The 23756-nt window shown below is 34.9% G+C and overlaps 1 protein-coding gene across 1 annotated transcript; it reads left to right on the forward strand.

The window, feature by feature from the left end:
• The first annotated feature begins 1124 nt into the window (after positions 1 to 1124).
• Positions 1125 to 2121, forward strand: LOC107849784. Its single transcript, XM_016694340.2, has one exon. It carries the CDS (start codon positions 1256 to 1258, stop codon positions 2003 to 2005), a length of 750 nt encoding a protein of 249 aa, XP_016549826.2. The 5' UTR covers positions 1125 to 1255; the 3' UTR covers positions 2006 to 2121.
• The last annotated feature ends 21635 nt before the right edge of the window (positions 2122 to 23756 follow it).

The raw sequence follows: 23756 nt of genomic DNA on the forward strand, positions 1-23756 counted from the left end.
AATAAAATTTCTATATGTCTTTTAAATATTTTAAATTATTAATTATTGTGATTTGTGGTAATAAATTAGTTTTGAACATGATAGATAATTAAATAAATAAATAAAAATTAACTTTCAATATGTAATTATAGTTAATTAATATAAATTAATAGAATATATTAAATATTTAAATCATTATAGTAAAATAATAAAATTATTATATATTAAGATATAATAGATAATTAAGTGAAAGTAATTAATTTTTTGGTAATTGCAAGAGGTGGTCGAAACCACCTCTTCTAAATAATAGAAAAGAAAAGAAATATAGTGAACTGCTAGAAGTCTATAAATTATTTCAACGTGCAACAGTTAACATCTTTTGCAACAACTTAATAGTCAAACGAGCACCATTATCCCAAAGAAAATTCCGCGAAATATTTCTTACAGAAATTAGCATTTTTAGTCCCTCTAATTTGATAAATTCTAATTTAAATTCTTATTATTTTTTATTAAGGGTATTTAACCTATAATTAATTGATATTTATGCACTTTTGATCTTTCTGGCTGTGAAATATCATAAAGTTAATGAATTACTAAGTGCTAAACTATTCAATTTTCCATGCATTAAGTTTTTTGGTTTTCCATTTGGAATTTGGTGTCTACATTGAAGAATCGACTTATCGAATCGCGCACTGCAGGATTCATTCTGGGGTGGCACTCCCAACACAATTTTCTCCATATTTAGAACTCGAACTCTAAACTTCTAATCAAGGATACGATGGAGTAGTCTACCACTACTCCACAATCTCAGCACCACGATTGATAATGTATTAACTTATACGTGTATTGTTATACCATATTTGAGTGTACGTAGTATAATTCTATAAGCCATATATTTCCTATAAAAAGGGACCAAAACACATATTTTAATGACTTGAAGGTTAAATGTGCTTATTCTGATAAGTATAAAACTAGAATTAGTTGTTAATTAAGGGACTAAAAATACAATTATCCCTAATTATAATTTCACATTAAAATAACAACCAATAAAGAAATAAGAAAAATTCATAGCCCTCTCTTTTGATTTGACTATTTCCATATTCCCCCTTTTTGGATCTAGTCTTCCAAATGAAAACTTTTAAATAAGCATATTACACCTTCTCTTGCATATTACACCTTCTCTTTCTTCAAAGTCTCAAAATTCAACATTAAAAGTGATCACTCCAAATCCAAATTAATCATCCAAAATCCCTAGTCTCTTTGTATTATTTTCATAATGTTTCATCATTTTATTTGTGGAAGTGGAAACTTTCATCATCAAGAAGATGAAGATGATGATGTGGAAACATTTACTCCTTGTTCAACTCCAAAAAGATCATCAAAAAGAAGTTCATTGTTAAGAAATAAGAATAGTAGATATAATCCTTATGCAGACCGTGGTCTAGACAAATTTTCAACTCTCTTAACCAATCTTGAAGACAAAAAACAAAAAATTTATACTCAAATGGGATCTGAAGACATTTCTTTAGTTCGATTTGTTTTCTCAAAGTCGAATTCAATCAAGCCGATTATTGTCAAATTGAAGGACAAAAATCAAACATCGTCAAGTGACACTGATGATGACAAGCAAATCATCAAGAAGAACTCAGAGTTTGTCGATAAGAAGATCATTCACGAGATTTCAAATAATATTTCAGAAGAACAAAAAGCGAAATATAAGAGAAGAAAATTATTTAGGAATTTGAAGTTGTCAAATTTCAAGAAGCCAGCTTATTACATGCCACTGGCTATAATCTTGATATTGGTCTTTTTAGCTATTTATGGGAGGTGTTTTGCAATATTGTGTACCTCAATTGGATGGTACATAATTCCAATCATAAAAGCTAGCTCAAGAAGGACAAAAAGGAAGTACGCCAAAAAATTGAGTGAAAAGAAAATTACATTTTGTGAAGGGACAATTTTTCCAAGAAGTGTTATGGATGGAGCAAAAGATCATAAATTACTTGGTGGAAAACATGGATCATAAGAGTAGCCGGCGAAGATCATCATCAATTATTTTATTTTAATTTTGGTTGTGCATACTTTTCTTTAATTCATTTCTTGATTTGACTTTTTTTAATGACTGACAAATTCTTTTATTGATATGTAAATCTTGTATTATGGAGTTGGACTAGAAATTCAGTCAAGCTCTTCTTCTGACCATATGTACATCAGAAGAAATGTCTATTAATGTGTTCTTGTATAGTGAATACAATTTAATTGAGTTGAAGGTCAGTTCAAAATATTATATATTTATGACCCAAAAGTAGATCTTAATCAGTAATTTGGACTTTTATGCAAAGGGATTTCTTAATCACTTTCTGTTTAGCTCAATGATCTCAAAGTTCTCCATAGAATACAATCAAGTTATTGCACGTACACTTTCCCTATTTTGGGGTGATCTTTAATTTATTTTTTTCCCTCAGATTAATGATCTTTGAGTTTTGCTCGTGCTGCTGAAAATTTATTGTTCAAAGTATCTATAACTATGGTTTAGTTTCACTGGGTAAATATTTTTAGAGAATGTTTGTCCTAAATCATAAGTTAAGTGCAATCTAATTGACATGACAAACTTTTATCCTCATTTTGTGTTTTTTTTATTTAAAAAAAGGAAATCCCTAGCTACAAGTAAAGCCCAATACCGCACAAGTTCATATTACTGAGCTTATGCCTAAGACACAAGTTATGCTTAAGGCATAAGTTATGTGTATGAACTTTTTGCTGCATAATGTTCTAAAATTGAACTTATGTCCTAAAGCAAAAATTATGACTTACAAGACGTTAGTTTAGTTTTATAAACGTGTTTCTTAAAAAGTTCATATTATTGAACTTATACTCCAAAACACAAGTTAATTATAGTTTAATTTATAGTGTAATTTGTTCTTTGTTGATAGCAGCTTGCTGCTGCTTGTTTTGTTTATGCTTGAGCTTTTTGGGGCCTTTTGTCCATGTGTAAGCTCTTCCTGTGCTCTAACAGATCACTTTTGGCAATAAAACTCAGTTATTTACCAAAAAAAGAAAAAAAAAAAACAGAACTTATGCCTCATAGAGCATAATCTGTGCCTAGCGAATTTTGTTTGTCTTGAGATTTTCTTTTAGTTTAATATTAGAGGTAGTTTTGTCTTTATTTTTATTACTTAAAAAGATTAAGGATAAAAATTAAAGACTAAGAATTTAAAGGGCAAAAATTAAAGACATCCTAAAATAAGAGCATTTTTGCGAATGACTTGAATATAATCACGAAAAACTAAAAGTATCGAATTGTATCGATTGAGGGGTGCTTCCTATCTTATTTGTGGTGCGTCCAATCACTAAATCTAAGCAATCGAAGCATAGTTTGTAGTGACTAGGGATGTACATAGGTCAGATTAGTTTGGTGTTTTATTGAAAAAAAAATCAAATCAATTATGTCAGTTTATTAAAACTATAAACCAAATCAAACCAACATAAAATCGATTTTTACGATTTAGGTCTTAATCGGTTCTTTTTTTTTTTCCAGTTTTTTTTATTATCTTTATTTTTTACAATTATATTGTCATTGAAGACTAGATGAAGTATGTTTTCACTCATGTGCTAACGAAAAATCACAATTATGAAAAATTGAGGAGCGAAAAACTCTCTTGAAACTAAAAAGTAAGATAAAGAGTGAAAAATTTAAGTTTTAAATTTATATTGGGTTTTGGATCATTTTATGAGCAATTAATGGACAAATATTACAACTTAAAGGTCCAAATATATATATTATGTCGGTTTGATTTGGGTTCGGTTTGACTTTTTTGGATTAACACCAAACCATACTAAGAAATAATCGGGTTTTTTTTCCAAACGCCAAACCAACCAAACCAAACCATAGGTCGATTTTTTCCTCAGTTTGATTTGGTTCATCGATTTGATTTGACTTGACAATTTGGTCTGTACACTCCTAGTAGTGACTATTATAACGGTTTCTTTTATTTCTAAAAAATGTTTGAAACAATCTGCTGTAAAATTAGTAAAGTTAGGATGGAATCGACCCGTTAATATGCCTAATGTTAGATCCTACTGCAGTATGAGATAATGTTATTCCTTCATAAATAAAAAGATTAAAACCTTCAATGCTCCCAACTAGGGATGGTAATGGTGTGGTGCGGTGTGGGTGTGGTGCGGGTTTTTACTAAACCCGCAAGTTTTAAAACCGCATCGAACCGCACCGCATGATATTTAAACTCGCATAAACCTGCCCCACATTCATATCCGTGGATAACCGCATCGCACCGCCCCATGTTTTTATTTTTTCGCTTTTTTTTTGAAAAATTTGTAATTCTACTGAAAATCATAATATTTTCAAATTTACAACTAGAAAATAATAACTTATTTCTATTATAGCACTTTTCACTAAAAAATTGTCAAAAAGTATAACGTGTACAAGCAATGATCAAATATCATATTTTTATTCAAATGAATAAAGATGTTAAAAAACTACTATAAAATTATTTATTTGTAGTGTTATGCATGTAGTTTTAAGTATCATAAAATTTAAATAAAGAACACATATAATTTTAGGTATATTCACGAGAACAATATTAATTTTTAGCTTTTTTGTTATTTTAAACCCGCATATACCCACAATCCGCATCGCACAGCACCATTTTAAAAAAAAAAATTACTTTAACCCGCACTGCACCCGCACCGCACTGCATAACTTAAAACACGCACCGCACTGCATAGCTTAAAACTCGTACCGCACCTGCACCGCCCCATTGCCATTCCTACTCCCAACTCATGATAATAAGGAGATGTAGTGGTTCAAATGCATATTATGAGCACGGGCGGAGTCATCACTAACGGTTTAGGGATTCATTCGAATTTTCATTGTCAAAAAATTAAAGTACTATTTACATATAGTTAAAATTATTTTTTATATATACATAATAGATGCTTAATGTTGCTCATGCACATTTTAAGAATCTCTCATGCTTTATATGAGCGTCAATAAACAAAGAATTTAACCCTAATTCCCTTTCTTTTAATTTCTTATACATAGCAATTAGCATGTAGCAAAATAATTCCTCTTTTTCATTAATTATCATTGAAGATTAGTTGTTCAAACATTTTATTTATTTCAACTGCCACATTGAAAAAATAATTAATATTACCAACTAGATTGAGTAATAAAAATTATTAGTAAATAGAATAATGTATGACATTTACTAACTGCCATCATGAATTTGCTTTCCATTCAGCGTTGGCCTAATTAATTAATTAATTAATCCATTTAGCGTGTCCTCATTTTCCTCATGCGGGATACATATAATTTAAGAACTAAAATAAAAGAAAGTTGGGTCCATAAGTAATAGAGTTAATACATAAAAATGACCCTAAACTTGACATCAAATTATAACTTTGACCTTAAACTTTGATAGTGCACAAATATGACCTTTAACTATTCAAAACCTGAACAAATATGACCTCCGATTTTGCAACCCAATGCGTGAGTCTCACTCGCGCCTACGTGAAAAGGTAATCCAATCACACGGTGCCACGTCGTTAAAAGGGCTGACTTGGAGAGAGGTCATATTTGTGCAGTTTTGAATAATTAAAGATTATATTTGTGCATTGTCAAAATTTTGCTTTTTGTATTAAAACGACGTCGTTTTATTATTATTATTATTATTATTATTATTATTATTATTATTATTATTTTATTTTTATTTTTATTTTTTTATTTATTTTTATAGTAGCAGCACCTAACTTTTTTTAAATTTAAAAAATTTATCATTATAATTATTATTTTATTTATTTCTATAGCAGCAGCACCTAACTTTTTTTAAATTAAAAAAAAATAGCCACTAGTAAGGATCGAACCTGCACAGTAAGCTAAAGGAAGCGTCCAAGAGCAAATAACACCACCAGGGGCGGATCTATGTAGAAGGTATGGGGTGGCATGACACCCGCACTTCTCGGATGAAACTCTGTATATTTATGTGTATATGTATCAGTTAATGTATAAATATTATGCTTGGCACCCACAATATCAAAGGGACTAGTGGCGTAAGTGGTCGAAATTGTTTGGTTTAACTCCTAACAACGCAAGTTTGAAAGCTGCTCTGCACTATATTTTTAGAGTGATTTTTAGCACTTGTCTATTTTCTCTTAAAAAAACAACATAGTGTGGATATGAAGAATAGAACCCGTGACCTCTTCTTTACAAAACACTTGACAATACCAACTAGGCAAACCCTCATGTAATACTAACACTTGTTAGATATATATGATTATAGTTCTCTTTGAATATTGATTCCACTATCCTAAAATATGTATGGAATATACGTTATTGTTCACAACAAAGTGGCACCCGGAGTTTTCGAATCTTGGATCCGCCTCTGAATACCACTGGACTATCTAAGTGTCTTGTTTCATGTGGTTCAACATTAACATACGTACATAAATATACATTTTTTATCTTATATATATACAACGTAATTTTTTTACCAAGGGGGTTCGGGTGAACCCCATGGCAACCACGTAAGTCCGCCCCTCGTTACTTTAATAACGTTTTGATAACATTAATTTAATAACATCTTTTAATTACGTTAATTTGATACCATTAATTTAATATACTACTACTACTATCCTTAATAACATTAATTTAATAACGTTTTATCAAAACTATAATTTTTCTTATTATTAGTATAGTTTCATCTTTAATTTAATATTTAAATAAATAATATTTAAATATATTATATAACTTAAATTTGTCCTCTGTTTTATAATATATATATACATACTCGCTCGATTTTTTCGTATGAGGCTGACCCGCCTAATTAATAAATCTTTAATATTGCTCCTTTTCCGCAATGACAAAAAAAATTAGATGTCATTTTCATCTTTGAGCCGAATGAAAAAATAATAGTGAAGAGTCATTTAAAGGTCATATTTGTGCAGTTTTGAATAGTTAAAGGTTATATTTGTGCACTGTCAAAGTTTAAGGTCATATTTATGTATTATGCCCTTAGATTTTAAGTTAGACGCACTCAGTTTTGCGTGTTGAATACGCGTTTTGCCACGTAGGATTGGAGGTCATATTTGTGCAGTTTTGAATAGTTAAAGGTCATATTTATGCACTATCAAAATTTAAGGTCAAAGTTATAATTTGATGTCAAGTTTAGAGTCATTTTTATGTTTTAAGGTTAAAGTTATAATTTGATATCAAATTTAGAGTCATTAACTCTAAGTAAACTATTTCATAATATAAAAAAGTGAACTTTCCATCATTTGAAATGAAAGAATGTCTACCACAGCAACTTATCAACCTTGCCATGAACTCATCACCCTCACCTGATGATAGCCCCCCAAAACCACCCGACAAGGAGAACACTCTAGCTTCAAGGATAAACTGATCGAGAATGAGATGATTATCGATGTTAACATGGGAGACTGTATTCGCATGCAGAATGTCGACCCAACTGACATTAACGAAGAACTCCCTAATGGTATAAAATCCATAGTCCTTTCTCAAGAGGATAACCAAAGAATCTATACTCCTTGGAAGTATTCTCTCATTATAAAGTTAATGGGGTTGCGAATCACACATCAGTATTTGCGCACAAAACTACAACAACTCTGGAAGATCATGGATCAAGTGCCTCTCATTGATCTCAGAACTGATTACTATATTCTAAAATTTAGAAATGTGGAACAAATAAATCTGGTACTAAACAAAGGTCCTTGGTTTATAAATGGCCGCTACCTATTCATTCAAAAATGGGTTCCGAATTTCATTCCAAAAAAGGATATTCTTTCGACCTCTGCCATCTGGATTCGTCTTCCTCAACTCCCTACAGAATACTACGATAGCCTTCTCCTGCATCAAGTGGGTAACTCTATAGGACAACTTCTCAAAATTGACGCGTGCACAAGCTCCACGCTAAGAGGGAGATACGCACGCCTATGTGTTCAAATAGCTTTTGCAAACCCAGTTCCAAATTGGATTAAAATCGGTAATCACTTGCAAAGATCGAGTATGAAGCTGAGGGCTTTCTCAGTAAACGGTGTGGGAGGATGGGCCACACAATAAAAAATTGCCCTTTCCACGATCCACATGGCAAGGCACCACCAACTTCTGATAATGCAGCTCCGTTTTCAAAAACGCATGTCAAAAAGCCTTCGAACGGCTCCAGGGAAAAAGTAGCAGCAAAAGGTTTCTTCAACTCACTCTTTTAACTCTACCCAAGGTAAGCCCTTTGGAAAATGCCACATTATTAAATGCTCCTAATACTAAAGCTTCAAATCCTCGTACAACTAACAACATTACTGACAAAAATATTAAAGGTAAGACTCCAATTCTTCCCACTAATTATTTATCTTTAAGCAACAAATTTAATTCCCTCAATCAGCCTCCGTCTACTTCCACTGGTAGTGTCCAAAACCACCCTGCAAATACCACTAATCTGAAGGACTTGGGTGAACCACTTGCCATATTTCTATGCCCTCCGCTGTTAAAACAACAAAACCCTCCACAAACTTACCTTTGCAAAATCACCCCCTCCAGATATTAATGTTGGGTTCATAGTAATGAAAGTGTATTGAATGGAAAATGGAGAAATCAAGTGGAAGAGAAAAAAAAATTGAGTTAACACAAAAAATGGAAAATGTACTCAATTTTGACAAGTTTACTCTTTCTCCACACTAGTGAAACAAGAGAACTTGAGAGTGTTTATAATGAGAAACACTTACTCCACATGGTAAGTGAGGCAAGAAATAGATGATGCCTCACGTTGTCGCTCGGCTTCGACTTCAGATTCGGATTCAAAAAATGATCGATCGATGAGATTTATCTTTTTGGACAAATTGTATTATTTGACGAAAATCTGATCTGAATATGTAATCTATGATTTGGACTCCATTTATATGCATATGCAGTGAACTGCTGCAAAACGTTCAGCAGATGCAATGTTTCAGAACCGCACTATTTTTACGTGAACAGTAGCATTGTTTTACGTGAACCATTGTCTCTTTTCAGAAGAGGCATCATTTGGCTATAAAAACTTGCTTTCATTCACAGGTTTTGGTACAAAAATTTTCAGATTAAAAACTTCTTCTTCTTGTCTTAAAAATACTCTAAGTGTGATCATTCAAACCGTGAGTGTGTTCAAAGAATTCGCCTATTTGAGGTACCGCAATAGTCGGATTTAAGGCCATTTTATCCTGGGAGGAAGATTCCATAACCTCGGGTACAGTGAGGGGAATTATTCCTTAAGGAAAATTCGTGAATTCAGACGACTTGGCCTTAATCATTTCTGTTTCATCTTTATTTTTTGAAAAAATAAATATACCTCTTGGAAAGGTCATTTTGATCTTGTGTTGAGGGTATTTGATACTTCATTGTGTTCTTGTTCATACTTGAACTCGAGTTGAAGTTGTTGTTGCAATATACAGATTCTGCATACCCGAATATATTGTGGAAATAACAATCTTAAGGAATAACCTTACAAAATCTGTATTGCTTGTTTTTGGAGATTAGAGCTTAGGCTTTCTACTCCGCTTGAATTTAACTAGTGATTAGAAGACATAAAATCTTCATCACAAGTTAAGGTTCACTCGGTTGACTATTCGAAGTAATAAAAACTTTATTGTTAACTAGAAACAAGAAGAAGAAGAGTTTAAAGTTATTTAACTTTATTAATAGTATTCTGAAAAATACTAATTTTCTGTCTTGTGGTGACAGGAAAAATGACAACTGAAAGTCAAATGATGGATGCAACAATGTCTATGAGGGCAAATAATATTGCCACATCAAGTAGCACAAATGCTCCGCCAACAATGGCACCGGCGGAGAAGCCCGAAAAATTTTTGGGAATTGACTTCAAGCTGTGGAAATAAAAGATGTTCTTTTACCTCACCACTTTATGTCTACAACGGTTCACTAGCGAAGACGCTCCTGAGGTGCCCGAGGGAACCTCAGACAAGGACCATTTCGTTATTGTAGAAGCTTGGAAACATTCGGATTTCCTTTGCAGGAACTATATTCTGAGTGGTCTCCAAGACGACCTCTATAATGTCTATAGTGGAATCAAGACATCAAAAGAACTGTGGGGGGCACTTGAACGGAAATATAAAATGGAAGATGCAGGAATTAAGAATTTCTTGTTGCACGATTCCTGGATTTCAAAATGATTGATAGCAAATCTGTTGTCTCTCAAGTACAGGAGTTGCAAGTCATCATACATGATCTCCTAGCAGAAGGTATATTTTTGAAAAATACCTTAGTTGAACAAATTAAAAATATTCATAATACTCATATAAACTGTTTTGTAGGTTTATTGTGAATGATGCTTTCCAAGTAGCAGCAATAGTTGAGAAGCTACCACCTTTGTGGAAAGACTTCAAAAACTACTTAAAGCATAAACGCAAGGAGATGACTATTGAAGATTTTATCATCCGTCTTCGTATTGAAGAGGACAATAAAGCTGCCGAAAGAAGGTCAAAGGGAAATTCTACAATGAGTGGAGCACATATTGTAGAAGATGGCCAAAACAACTCGAAGAAAAGAAAGAAAGTTGAACATGGAAGCAATCAACCCAAGAAAAAGTTCAAAGAAAAATGCTTCAATTATGGTAAAATTGGTCACAAGTCCACAGATTGTCGAGCCCCGAAGAAAGGCAAGAAAAAGGACTAAGCGAATATGATTGAGTCCAACCAAGAATATAATGATTTGTGTGCTATGTTCACGGAATGCAACTTAGTGGGGAATCCATGCGAATGATGGATGGATTCAGGTGCCACACGCCTTGTTTACGCAAACAAAGAGTTATTCTCGTCATTTGCTCCAGCTCAAGCAGAAGAAATACTTTACATGGCCAACTCCGCTACTGCTAAGGTGGAGGGAACAGGAAAAATTTGCCTAAAGATGACTTCCGGTAAGGTCTTGACACTAAACAATGTGTTATATGTTCTGGAGTTATGTAGGAATTTAATTTCTATTTCACTCCTAGATAAGAACGGATTCAAATGTGTAACCGTTTCTAAAACAATTGTAGTGAGCAAAGGAGAAATGTATGTAGGAAAATGCTATCTCACGGAGGACCTTTATAAGATGAATGTAATGACTTGTGAAATGAATAAAAGTTTGAATTCATCTTATTTGCTTGAGTCTTATGATTTATGGCATGAACGTTTAGGCCATGTTAATTACAAAACGTTACAAAAATTGATTAACTTAGAAGTTTTGCCAAACTTTGAGTGCAATAAATCAAAATGTCAAACGTGTGTGGAATTGAAGTATTCAAAACATCCTTATAAGTCCGTTGAAAGGAATTCGAATCCCTTAGACTTAATACACACTGATATTTGTGATATGAAGTCAACACCATCTCGTGGTGGGAAAAAGTATTTTATAACTTTTATTAACGATTGTACTAGATATTTTATGTCTACTTGCTAAATAGTAAGGATGAAGCAATAGATGCGTTTAGGCAATATAAAACTGAAGTTGAAAATCAGTTAGACAAAAAGATCAAAATGATAAGAAGTGATAGGGACGGAGAATATGAATCTCCCTTTGCACAAATATGTGTAGAGAATGGAATAATCTATCAAACTACGATCCCGTATTCACCTCAATCTAATGGAATTGCAGAAAGGAAAAACCAAACTTTGAAGGAAATGATGAATGCCTTACTTATAAGTTCTGGTTTTCCGCAAAACTTATGAGGGGAGTCCATCCTTACGACCAATCATATACTCAACAGAGTTCCCATAGTAAGACACAATCAATTCCTTACGAAAAATGGAAAGGAAGGAAACCTAACTTGAAATATTTTAAAGTGTGGGCGAAGGTTCAAGTTCCTATACCTAAAAGAGTTAAGATAAGACCTAAAACGGTGGATGCGTGTTCATAGGATATGCTAAAAGTAGTAAAGCATGTTGATTTTTGGTTCATAAATCTGAACATCCAGATATTAATAAAAATACGATAATTGAATCTGACAATGCTGAATTCTTTGAAAAATATTTACCCATATAAAATTAGACATGAACAGTCTAGTGGATGATCTAAACGACCTCGAGATGAACCAAGTGAGAATATAAATAATGAATAAAATCCAAGACGTAGTACACGTCCAAGAACTTCAACTTCATTTGGATCAGATTTTGTAACATTTCTCTTAGAAAATGAGTCTCAAACATTTAAATGAGTGTATTTAAGATACCTCAAACATTTTGGGGTATCTTAAATACACTCAAAATTATGCTCTGCATTATAATAAATATCCTGCGGTACTTGAAGGATATAGTGATGGAAATTGGATCACCGAACCGAATGAAGTAAAATCCATAAGTGGATATGTATTTACTATCGGTAGAGGAGCAGTTTCTTGGAAATCATCCAAACAGACCTGTATTGCTCGCTCTATAATGGAATTTGAATTTATCGCTTTAGATAAAGCCGGTAAAGAAGCAAAATGGCTCCGAAATTTCTTAAAAGATATTCAGTATTGGCCCAAGCTAGTGGCACCAGTATGTATACACTGTGATAGCCAAGCGGCAATAGGTAGGGCAGGGAGCATGATGTATAACGGTAAATCTCGTCATATAAGACGAAGACATAATACCATAAGAGAACTTATCTCTAGTGAAATTATCACTGTAGACTATGTAAAGTCAAAGGATAATATATCGGATCCACTTACAAAAGGCCTATCTAGAGAAGGAGTAGAAAGAACATCCAAGGGAATGGGTTTAAGGCCTAGGACGAGTCAGCATAGCGGTAACCCTACCTAGCAGACTGGAGATCCCAAGAGCTAGATTCAAGGAGATCAAACAAAGTTGTGTCTGACAGGTTCAACATTGTCAATTACCCAACCCATTCTCATGATGTAGACAATGTATAGTAAACAAGGATAAGACTTAAGGTGAAAAGTCTTTTAATGATTATCTAAATTTGGCAGATTTGACCAAATAGTTTAATCTATAGGATTGAACGTTTAGAAATCACCTATGTGTGGGCAAAGTGGAAGTCGCTTCCAAGAGAATGTTAGTAAAGGCCTATTCTCTAAACTCTCATGAAAATCGGGACGTGTTCCTGGCTGAAAAGAACAAAATCATAAGAACCATAAACGGTAAAAACCTGGTTGTGTAACATATGTTGTCTAGGTGTACGTTAAAGCTCGATGGTTTAAAGATATCAAATCTACCGATTGATCGAGTGCATCCGATGCATGTTCAATACGAAAAGTTCAAAGGAGAACCCACTTATCCAGATGCAATCAGTCTTTGCTTGATGATCACATACTTGTGCGTAAAAGTTTTACGAAAAAATGACCATTCCCTATTCATGTGGGGGGTTGTTGGGTTCATAGTAATGAAAGTGTGTTGAATGAAAAATGGAGAAATCAAGTGGAAGAGAAAAAAAATTGAGTTAACACCAAAAATCGAAAGTGTACTCAATTTTGAAAAGTTTACTCTTTCTCCCACATTGGTGGAAGAAGAGAACTTGAGAGTGTTTATAATGAGAAACACTTACTCCACATGGCAAGTGAGGCAAGAAATAGATGATGCCTCGCGCCGTCGCCGTCATCGCTCTCTCGGCTCTGCTTCAGCTTCCTCCTCACCAGACCATCCAACTCTCTCCATTGAATCCTTCCTCAATCCTAAGGGAAGCCATGACAGACCCAGCTCTCCGAACTGTCTTTACAACCCCCTGCTGTCGCTCCCAATTCAACCTTTATCATGGATAGAGATGGGGCTACGGGGTCATGCAATAAATTTCTCTCTAGAAGTCAATGGCTCTCAATCCCTAATAATTCTACAAAATGAGAGACAAATAGCTCAGCTAGTAACGAAAGAAATGAGGATTGCGATAGAAAACTTTGTCAACCAAATGTGGACCACAGACAACTTGAATCCGACGAATCCATCATCCATGCCGGGTTTTATCCAAATAATGCAAGGTCTCTAGAATCTCTCCCACTACCTTAGCCTGTTTCCGAATATGAACAACATTGCTCTAACCCCGTTCTTCACTCCACACGAACTGATCTCACACACTTCAATATTTTTCCCATGGCAACTAATACCAGTCAGGCCAGCTCTCCATACGTTTATGCCTACTCCCAACCTTTCCCCACAGACCAACCCCTCTCCACCACCTCTTTTTCCACCCTTATCCGAGATGACTCCTCAGACCCCAACCATGGTATTGGAAAGATCAGAAAGAATGCTTTGCAGGACCGCCTTTACCGAAATTTCAACTCTAAAAATTGCAACCCTTATGGTATTCCCAGAGAGAGAAGACAAAAAATACATTTTGAACTGTCCAGTGAATCTACTCAAATGCTCATTTGTGCTTCGCCCAGCTATGAACCATGACCTAGAAAAAAATGTGGTGATCATGACACCCGCAATGAGGCCAGCGATGGATCATAGTGACGACCCATTCCCAAACATCCCCTTTAATCCTATGGATCAAGATACTAGTTTTGTAGTTTGGAACACTCGTGGGGTTAATAACGCCTCATTTTAAATGAATCTTAAGAAAATCATTAGGAATCACAACCCTTGCTTGGTACCATTACTTGAAACTAAGATGACTAATCATGCATGTCTTAAGGATGAGTTTGCTTTCGATAGTATGTTTGAAGTTCCTGTCGTAGGTCAGGCGGGAGAGGTCTTGTATTGATGTGGTATTCCCATAATCTGCATATTACTCGTAAGGAACGCTTAGATTAGGAGCTGCATACCATAATTCAGGTACTTCCTAACTCACCCCCTTGGTTCTTTTCGGTTATTTATGCTAGTACTAATGCTTACAAAAGACTGACTCCATGGGATAACCTTATCAATTATTCTAAATCGACTAATGATGCATGGTTGGTAGCTGGTGATTTTAATGATGTTATAACTACAATAATAAATGGGGTGGCAATAGGATCAATAATCGGAGAACTAACCATTTTTTGTCGTGCATAAATTTTTGTAATCTCATAGACTTAGGTTTTAAGGGAGGTTGTTTTACTTGGTCGAACCTCCGAAAAAAAAAAGAAAAATGAGGAAGATCTTATTTTAAAATGTCTCAACCGTGCTCTTGCCACCCAACAGTGGATTAGCCTCTTTCCTAATGCAAAGGTGATCCATCTCCCAAAAACCCATTCGGATCACACCCATTTATTAATAAATATTTCTTCCTCTAACTGTCCCAAATCCAAAAGGCCTTTCAGAATCGAGAAATTTTGGATAAATCACCCTAATTTTAAATATATAGTGGAGCATTGCTGGAGTTATAATAATAATAATTTCCTCCATACATCCCATGTTTTTCAAACCACAACCACTGAATGGAGTACCAGAACCTTCAGTGATATTTTTAAAACTAAAAAGAAGCTAATTGTTTGTTTGAATTGTATTCAAAAATCTTATGCCTATCCCACCAGTAAATTCCTTCAAGACCTAGAAACTTCCCTCACCAAAGACTACAATGATATTTTAAAAGTAGAGGACGATTATTGGAAATTGCGATCACTAATTGCCTGGCTCAATAATGGGGATGCTAACACTAAATTTTTTCACACCACAGTTATAAATCGCCGAAGAAATAATAGAATTTGCTACTTTAAAGACGCTAATGATCAGTGGATTACTAACCATGATAAAATTATCGAACACACATTAAACTACTTTAGGGATTGCTTTCGATCGGATCACTCACATTCTGTTCGGAAGGGTTTTACGTCCTCTCCTTCTAGATACCACAAGATGGATATGGATGCCTTAGATCTACCCCTAACTGATACTGAAGTTAAGAGGGCTTTATTCTCCTTCAAACCCTTTAAGGCCCCGGGACCGAATGGTTTTGATCCCTATTTTTATCAATATCACTGGGATAGCGTGGGTTATAGCATTTTGCAATGTTGCCACCATATTTTTCACTCTTACCGTATCCCCGAAGTTCTTAACAGGACTTATCTTTACCTAATTCCTAAATTCAAAAATGTTAATCTCCTTACAAATTTCCGCCCTATTGGTTTATGTAACACTATCTATAAAATAGTTACTAAAATCATTGCGAATCGTATTAAGCCTCTACTCCCAAACCTCATCAGACCCTATCAAACTAGTTTTCTCAAGGGTTGTCGGGCTTGTGATCACGCCATCCTAGTCTAGGAAGTCTATAACTACCTTAATAAAACCACCTCCAAAAAGGGTTGCATTGTCCTCAAGTTGGACCTTGAAAAGGCTTTTGACCGCCTAAAATGGTCCTTCGTTTACCGTACTTTAATCTCCTTCAAATTTCCACCCAATATGATCACCCTTATTATGAATTGTATTACTACTAGTACTATTTCTGTATTAGTCAATGGATCTCCCACTTCGTTATTCTCTCCCTCTCGAGGAATCCGCCAAGGCAATCCCATGTCCCCATACATTTTTATTCTTTGTATGAAAATATCGTCGACTTACATCTATCACCAGGTGGACATCCTGTAATGGGACTATAAGACCCCGTAAAATTCTAAGCTTAATTTAGTACTTGAGGCTTGTCAAGGGGGGCCAGACTTAGAATACTTTTAGCTAAGTACTCAGACTTAGTGTCATTTTAGCCTACGAAGGTTGGCAATCTTATTTAGCGATCTTTACATCCATTAAATATTGATGTTTTGGTTGATTCATGATCAGAAATGTCCGTAGGTGTTTCCGGACAAGTTTCGAATTTTTTAGACTTCGTTTAAAGCCCCTTTGGGACCCTAAAATAGTGGATCAACACGATTTTGGCGCGCCGCATCGACTATCACATGGATTAATATTTTTTCCAGCTACCAGCGTCTAATTCCATTGAATCGACATGAACATGGCGCGATGCATTGGCTATTATCGATGCGCTGCGTCGACCTGCGCGTCGGTAGCCCAGTTTTCAGTTATTAAAGATCGCATTCTTGGGGGTATTTGGGTCTTTTTCCCACATCCTTCAGCCCTCAAAACATGAAATTAAGCCCTTTGGAGAGCAAATATACTCATTTATTCTCCAATAAGCTCAAGAACAAAACCCTAGGTGCTTAAATTTCAAATCAAGAACTCAAGATTCAACCATAAACTTTTATAAATTCTTCAATAAAGGTATGTGAAGTGTTCATCCAAGGGTCTCTTACACCCTTGGAGTCCAAGAATCAGTTTTTAAACTTTAAGTATATGAATTTCATGAATACCATGATGGGTTTGATAATATTCATGTTTATAATGATTATTTGAGTTTTAAATCCATGAGTTATGATGAGTTATGATAAGTTTCATGTGGAGTTTATTGATTTATATGTCTTACCATGTGAGATTATGTTAAAGCCTTTAAATTGTGAATTTGATGATTGAATTGTGTGCTCACATGTTGATTAGTGTTATGCGCATGTTCTATGCCTTCCAAGTGTTTGATAAATTGTTCATGTGAACTATTAAGAGAATGAAATCATGCAAGTGTTTGTTAAATTTCCCCAATGAATAAATGATGATCAAGTTTATAGTTTACATGTTTCATGTTTAAGCCATGTCTTTTAATTTATGCTATTGAGTCCTGGGGATACTTTTACTTGACAATTTAGCTGATTACCTAGAGCCATGGTCAGTCATAGAACAATATCAGTCATGTCACGATCAGTAGTACTCTCAGTCAGTTACAGAATTCAGGAAAAATTCAGTAGATTCAGTAGTAGTTCAGTCTAACTCAGTATTCAGTTCAGACTTCAGTAAACTCTATCAGTTAACAGAATTCAGTTGTATTCTGTCAGTTAACGGAACTCAGTGAACTCAGTTCAGCTCAGCTAAACAGTAATCTCAGTAACCATTTCGTCCAGCTTAGTACAGACTAGAAATTAGCTCAGGGTTTATTCAGTTGAGAGTGGGATTTAGCACCAAGTTAATCCAGGGATAGAGGCATTCCTGTCAGTAGAGGGTTTGACCCTTAGCAGCAATCCCTGCGTTACAGAACTACGTAGCCAGCGTAAGTTGATATATCTTTCTGCTAGACATTATGAGGGTTGATACTTCTCATCCGAGTTATCCTGCCAGCGAGAGTTGACGAACGAGCTTCCTGTCAGAGAGAGTTAACTCACAATTTTTCCTTACCCGTGGCACGATATTGACACCTTTTTAACTGGGGTTATAGGTTGGACCCCAAATCAGTTATAGAAGGGGCATGTCGGTTAGATGATTACCTCTCATAGTCTCAATTTCAGTCTCAGTCTCAGAATACAACTCAGTTCAGTTCTACAGATTTAGGACTATCAAACATAGTCACTCAACTCAGTACAAAACTCAATACAGTTCCCAAAATTTGAGACTGTCAGATACAGTTACCTAGTTATCGGGTTATATAGTATCAGTTATCCAGTAAATCAGTTGATCAGTATTCAAACTCAGTGATCAGTGTTATCATGATTTCAGTTACAGTATACGTATTTATGCATGTACTCTTATTCAGTCATACTCATGTTATACAGTTATTATTATTCATGCTTATGAACCCATGCATTTCAGCCTACCTCACTGAGCGTACTGGTACATTCAAAGTACTGACGCATGCTTTTTGTGCTATGATGTCTTATATCATAGTTTCCAATGTGCGAGCTCCAAAGTACCCTCAGTAGACCAGATTTCCAGCATTCAGCGTAGTGGTGAGTCCTCTTCGTTCGAGGACATGATTTCTATTTATAATATTTCAGTTTATGTCAGTAGGTGAAGTTAGTTGGGGACTTGTCCTATCAACTCCACAGTTCAGACAACTAGAGGCTTCCCAGATTAGAGTATTTCAAACAGTTATTCAGCTTTCAATTTTGTCTTTCAGTTTTGGTATTTAATACTGTATTCAGTATGATTCAGTATTATTTATAGATTGAACCTTATGGCATATTTTTGCCTAATTCCACATATTATTCAGTATTATTGTTCAGTTATTACAGCAAATACCAGTCATGGGTTATCTTGTTATGAGCACTGTATAGCATTCGGGGTACAGACTCGGGGCGTTATCGGGACGCTATCTCCCTTTCCAAAAATGGGCTTCTCTTCTCTTACCTTATTTTTGGGGATGATTTAACTCTAACTCTTGGAACTAGGATATACTCTCATTTGTACTACCCAGTCCTATTACTAACAAAGCTGAGTTTGTTACTCTTAACTCTCATCTAAACATTTTTCATCAGCCTTACTGGGCCCTCTCTCCGAATAGCCTATTCTCAACGAAATCTGTGCGACAATCCCTCCAACCTAAAGATACCAATTCCTATGCTTTTGAGTGGATTTGGAAGCTTAATACCATCCCAAAGTTCAAATTTCTTCTCAGGCTATGCTCCCACAATCGTCTACCCACTCTGTCGTTTCTGTCCAACCTTTATATTATCCAGAATCCTATGTGCCCCATTTGCAAACTAGAGGATGAGACCATCACCCATATCTTTCTACGTTGCCATATTGCTCAGATGTTTTGGCTTAACGTTGGCTTAAACATTCAGCAACTGGCCTCCGATACCAATCACTGGCTAACCACTCTAAAAACCATAATTATCCCACTCCTCTAACCACCCCTATAGCTTATAACTAGATGGATTTCTTTCCCTTTTTCCTTTGGCATCTTTGGCATAACCATAATGATAATATTTACAATATTAAGTCTACTACCCCCTCCCTTTCAATGGTTCTTAATTACATAACGGAATACTTACTTCTCATTGATAATGAGCAAACTTTGGATAATAAGCTTCCCATTAAAATTAGATGGAACCCCCTGCAAACTGGTTACTTTAAATTAAATATTGACGGGGCTTACATCAAACAAACCACCAAAAGTGGAATGAGGGGTCTAATTCGCGACTCCACTGGACAATGGGTAGTCGGTTTCATGAGGTCAAACAAAGTCACCAGTGTGCTCCATTCAGAAATCCTCGCCTTGCACAAAGGACTGGAAATAGCTATCTCTCACAGATGTGTTTCTTTACAGATAAAGACAGACTCAACTGATATATTTTCCGTTCTCAATACTTCCCCTCCTTTCTATAATCCTATTGTTTATTCTTCCATATCAATGTTGAGGAAGTTGGAGAATCCAGTTCTCAACCACATATTCTATGAAGCGAATGAAGTTGCCGATATTTTGGGGTAAATAGGAGCTCAGTTGACGTCCAACCACTGCCAGTTACTACTATCTCCTCAAAATCAAGCTATACACTATCTGGAGCTGACCTTCGTAGCTCCTACTCTACCAGACTAGTATCTAAGTCTTTTTGTAATAAATTAGCTTGTTTGGGTAACTTTTCTGTATTAGTAAGTGCCCAGAGCGCTTTGAACTCCAGTTTGTCTGTTGTGTTTTAGTATTTATAATATATCTTTCTTTATCCAAAAAAAAATATAAAAAAGGGAAAAGGATAGAATATGCCCCTAAACTTTTCGAAAATGCTCAGATATACCCTCCGTTAAAAGTTTACCTTATCAATACCTTTGTTGTCCAAGTTTTGGTCCATATATACCCCTGTTGTTAAGTTTTGGATCATATATACCCCTGTTGTAAAGTTTTGGGCTATATATACTCTTGTCGTCGTTAATTGCTTTGCTGGAATTTTTCAACCCACTTTTTCTTTTTTTTCCTTACAAAATTATACTTGCCACATCTTTTTTTATTGCAACATCACATAATATTAAATTCACTTCTATTTCTACACATTAAATGACCGTTAAATGCTCTCATATACCTCACAATCTCTTTGGATTTTCTCTAATTTGTCAAAATTCTTTTATTGTATTTTTAAATTCTTGCATAACCGTTTCTCTCATACATACATACATACATAAGTACGTACGTACAAAATATATCCTCTTAATTGATAAGTTGTTTTGTCGTCTTTATATGGGTTGCCTCTTTTACACTTCTACATCCCAATGTCTCACTTGGGGTTTTCTTATTCTTCTTATTCTTGATATTGGAATTGACTGTGGTGTGAAGGATGAAGTCGGTTGATATGATACTGAAATAGTTTGCAGTTGGTAAGTATTTTAATTCTTGGTTTTTATCGCAATTGTGCATTGAGTTTTTATAAGGTGTTCTTGACTTTTTCATTTTGTACTTGATTATTCTTGAGGTTATGCAAGCCTCGAAAAACACAACGAAGAAATTTCGACAAATTAGAAAAAATTCTAAGAAATTATGAGGTAGATAAGAGCATTTGATGGATGGTTAATGTGTAGAAGAAGGGGTGAATTTAATTATATGCGATATGACAATTAAAAAGTAATGTGGAAATATGATTTCTTAAAAATAAAGAAAAAGGGAGTTGGAAATTTTTAGCAAAGCAATTAACGACAACAGGGGTATATATGATCTAAAACTTGACAACAAGGGTATATGGGACCCAAAACTTGACAGGGGTATATATGACCCAAAACTTGACAACAGGGGTATATATGGCCCAAGACTTGGATGACAAGGGCATTGGTGAGCTAAACTTTTAACGGAGGGTATATCTGAATATTCTTGCAAAGTTTAGGAGCATATTTGACCCTTTTCTGATACGGGCATGATCACGTAGATGGAATTAGGAGAATGTGTGTTGGACCTAAGACTTGGTGTGTGCAAGTGAAGTGTAAATAGGGGCCTTAATACATACCAAACCCACCCCTATGTTGCACTAGAAGGGTGCCCCTCTCTTTTAGGGGCCTTTGGACATTTCACCTTATATTTTGTAATAGCTATATAAAGAATATATTAGGGTTTAGTCATTAGTTTTTGAGATATTGAAACTTGTATAACACATTGAAACACAATTCTCTCTCAAGAGAAAGGCTCTTGGCCGAAACTAGGTCAACACTAAGTGTGGATTCACTTGTATTGTTTTCTTTCTTGGAACGTTAGATGCTAGGGAGATTGAGATCCCTTTTGTGTCCACGAAGAGTGTAGGTGTTGCTATTATTATAGTATTAAGGGTCTTTGTGTTTGAAACACACTTAGGTTCTTGGTTCATGTAATAGTGTATGTCACACTTTTTATTTTTTCATTCTTGTAATCTTGTAGTTGTTGTGTTCTTGTTATTGTAAATCGTGAGTTGTTGTTATTGTTCATCTTTTTCTTCATCTTATTGTTGTTAATCTAGTTTGTGGTGGCTATTTTGGTGTAAAATACACCTTGTTCATCTCGTATTGTTGTGGTGTTGTTGAAGTCGAGAGTTGGTCTCCTTTGGTTCTTGGATTCTTCAAGTTTGTGGACTGTTTTATGTTGTTTTTGGTACATTCCTTGTTTGGTTTGTATCATTTGGTATCATATCTTGTGGTTGATTTTGTTTCAACAAAATCAATCTTGGGCCAGCTCACTAGAAAATTAAAAAAAAAATTGTTCTTGTTGTTGTCGTGGTCGAAAGTTGAGTCTAGACCTAAGAGTCATTGTGTTTGAATTGTTCTTTCTAGTGTTAGTTTCATCTTCACCAATACTAAAGAAGTCTAGATCTAAATTGAGCTTGAAATGTTGATATTATTGCTGTGAACTTGAAAGCTTGGCCATGTGGTGATATTGTTGTTGTGGATTGGGACGTTGGATTATTGTTGTTCTTGGTAATTATTGTTGATGTTCTTGATGTTCTTCACCACCTTCAAGCCTTGTTAAATATAAAGTTTATTTTAGATCTAAAAAGGTGAAGAGAAAAGGTGTAGTACTTGTTGAATCTTGAAAGACTTACAACCACCAAAAACTTATCAATCACATCTCAACCACTTTCCCATGTTTTGAGGAAAAGTACAAGTCTAGTCAAAGACTTTTGAGTCTTGAAATTTGAATTTAAAAAGAGCTCCAAAGACTTGAATTTCCCTCCTCTTAACAATTCCCACCAATTCCAAATTATAAAATTGATCAAGACTACCAAATTTGGAAAGATAAAATTGCAGAACCCGCAACCAATTGAGGACTGCCACATCATCAAGTTACTGTTCACACGTCAATTTTGGCTCAAATTTTAGATTCTTAATTTCATTCTTTTGTTCTATAGTTTCATTTGCTGGTTCGAACACTAATTGACAAGCTAATAATCTTCTACTAGATTGTAAGTTAGTTTTATGTCCATTTATTTGTGTTAGCGTTATTTGAGTGCTTTTATCGTTTTAAATCGTTGTTAGTTCTTGACTCAAGTCCTAAAAGATTTGTTTGAAGTTTCAAATCAAAATCTATTCCAGACAAGAGTAGACTCATTCCTCAACTCCTCATGGGTTCCTTAGCCGGCTTACAACGCTTGTGAATCTATGAGTAAGGTAATTAAAATGTGTAAGTGTGGTGAGGCTATTGAACTAATTTGTTTTCTATTTTTGTAGGTATTTTATTAGATATTTTACAATGGAAGGATACACATCTCAAACCGTGGACAATAATACTCTTAGTACTATATTGACTTCCCTTGAAGCCCTAACCCGAGGCTTGGAAAAGGTGCTTGTGGATTTGAATTCGGTGAAGGAGGATATGTCAAAATTGAAGGGGGATGTATCTACTATGAGTGGGAGGTTGGAATGAGTGTAAATTCAAATAAGTCGCCCCTCTACTCCTCAACACTATTATGTGTCCTCAAGCGGACATGATCAAAACACTTCCCCTATCATCTCCCTTGAAATGTTACACCAAATGATCAATCCACCGAGATAACCACCAATTGTTCCCTAAGGACGAGAGTATGATAGACCAATCCACCCTCCACTTCACTAAGTCCAACAAGAAGGATTTGGAACCCAAATACCAAAACCAAACCAAA

The sequence above is a fragment of the Capsicum annuum genome, chromosome 12 (genome assembly GCF_002878395.1).
Source record: "Capsicum annuum cultivar UCD-10X-F1 chromosome 12, UCD10Xv1.1, whole genome shotgun sequence".
In the NCBI taxonomy this organism is placed as follows: domain Eukaryota; kingdom Viridiplantae; phylum Streptophyta; class Magnoliopsida; order Solanales; family Solanaceae; genus Capsicum; species Capsicum annuum.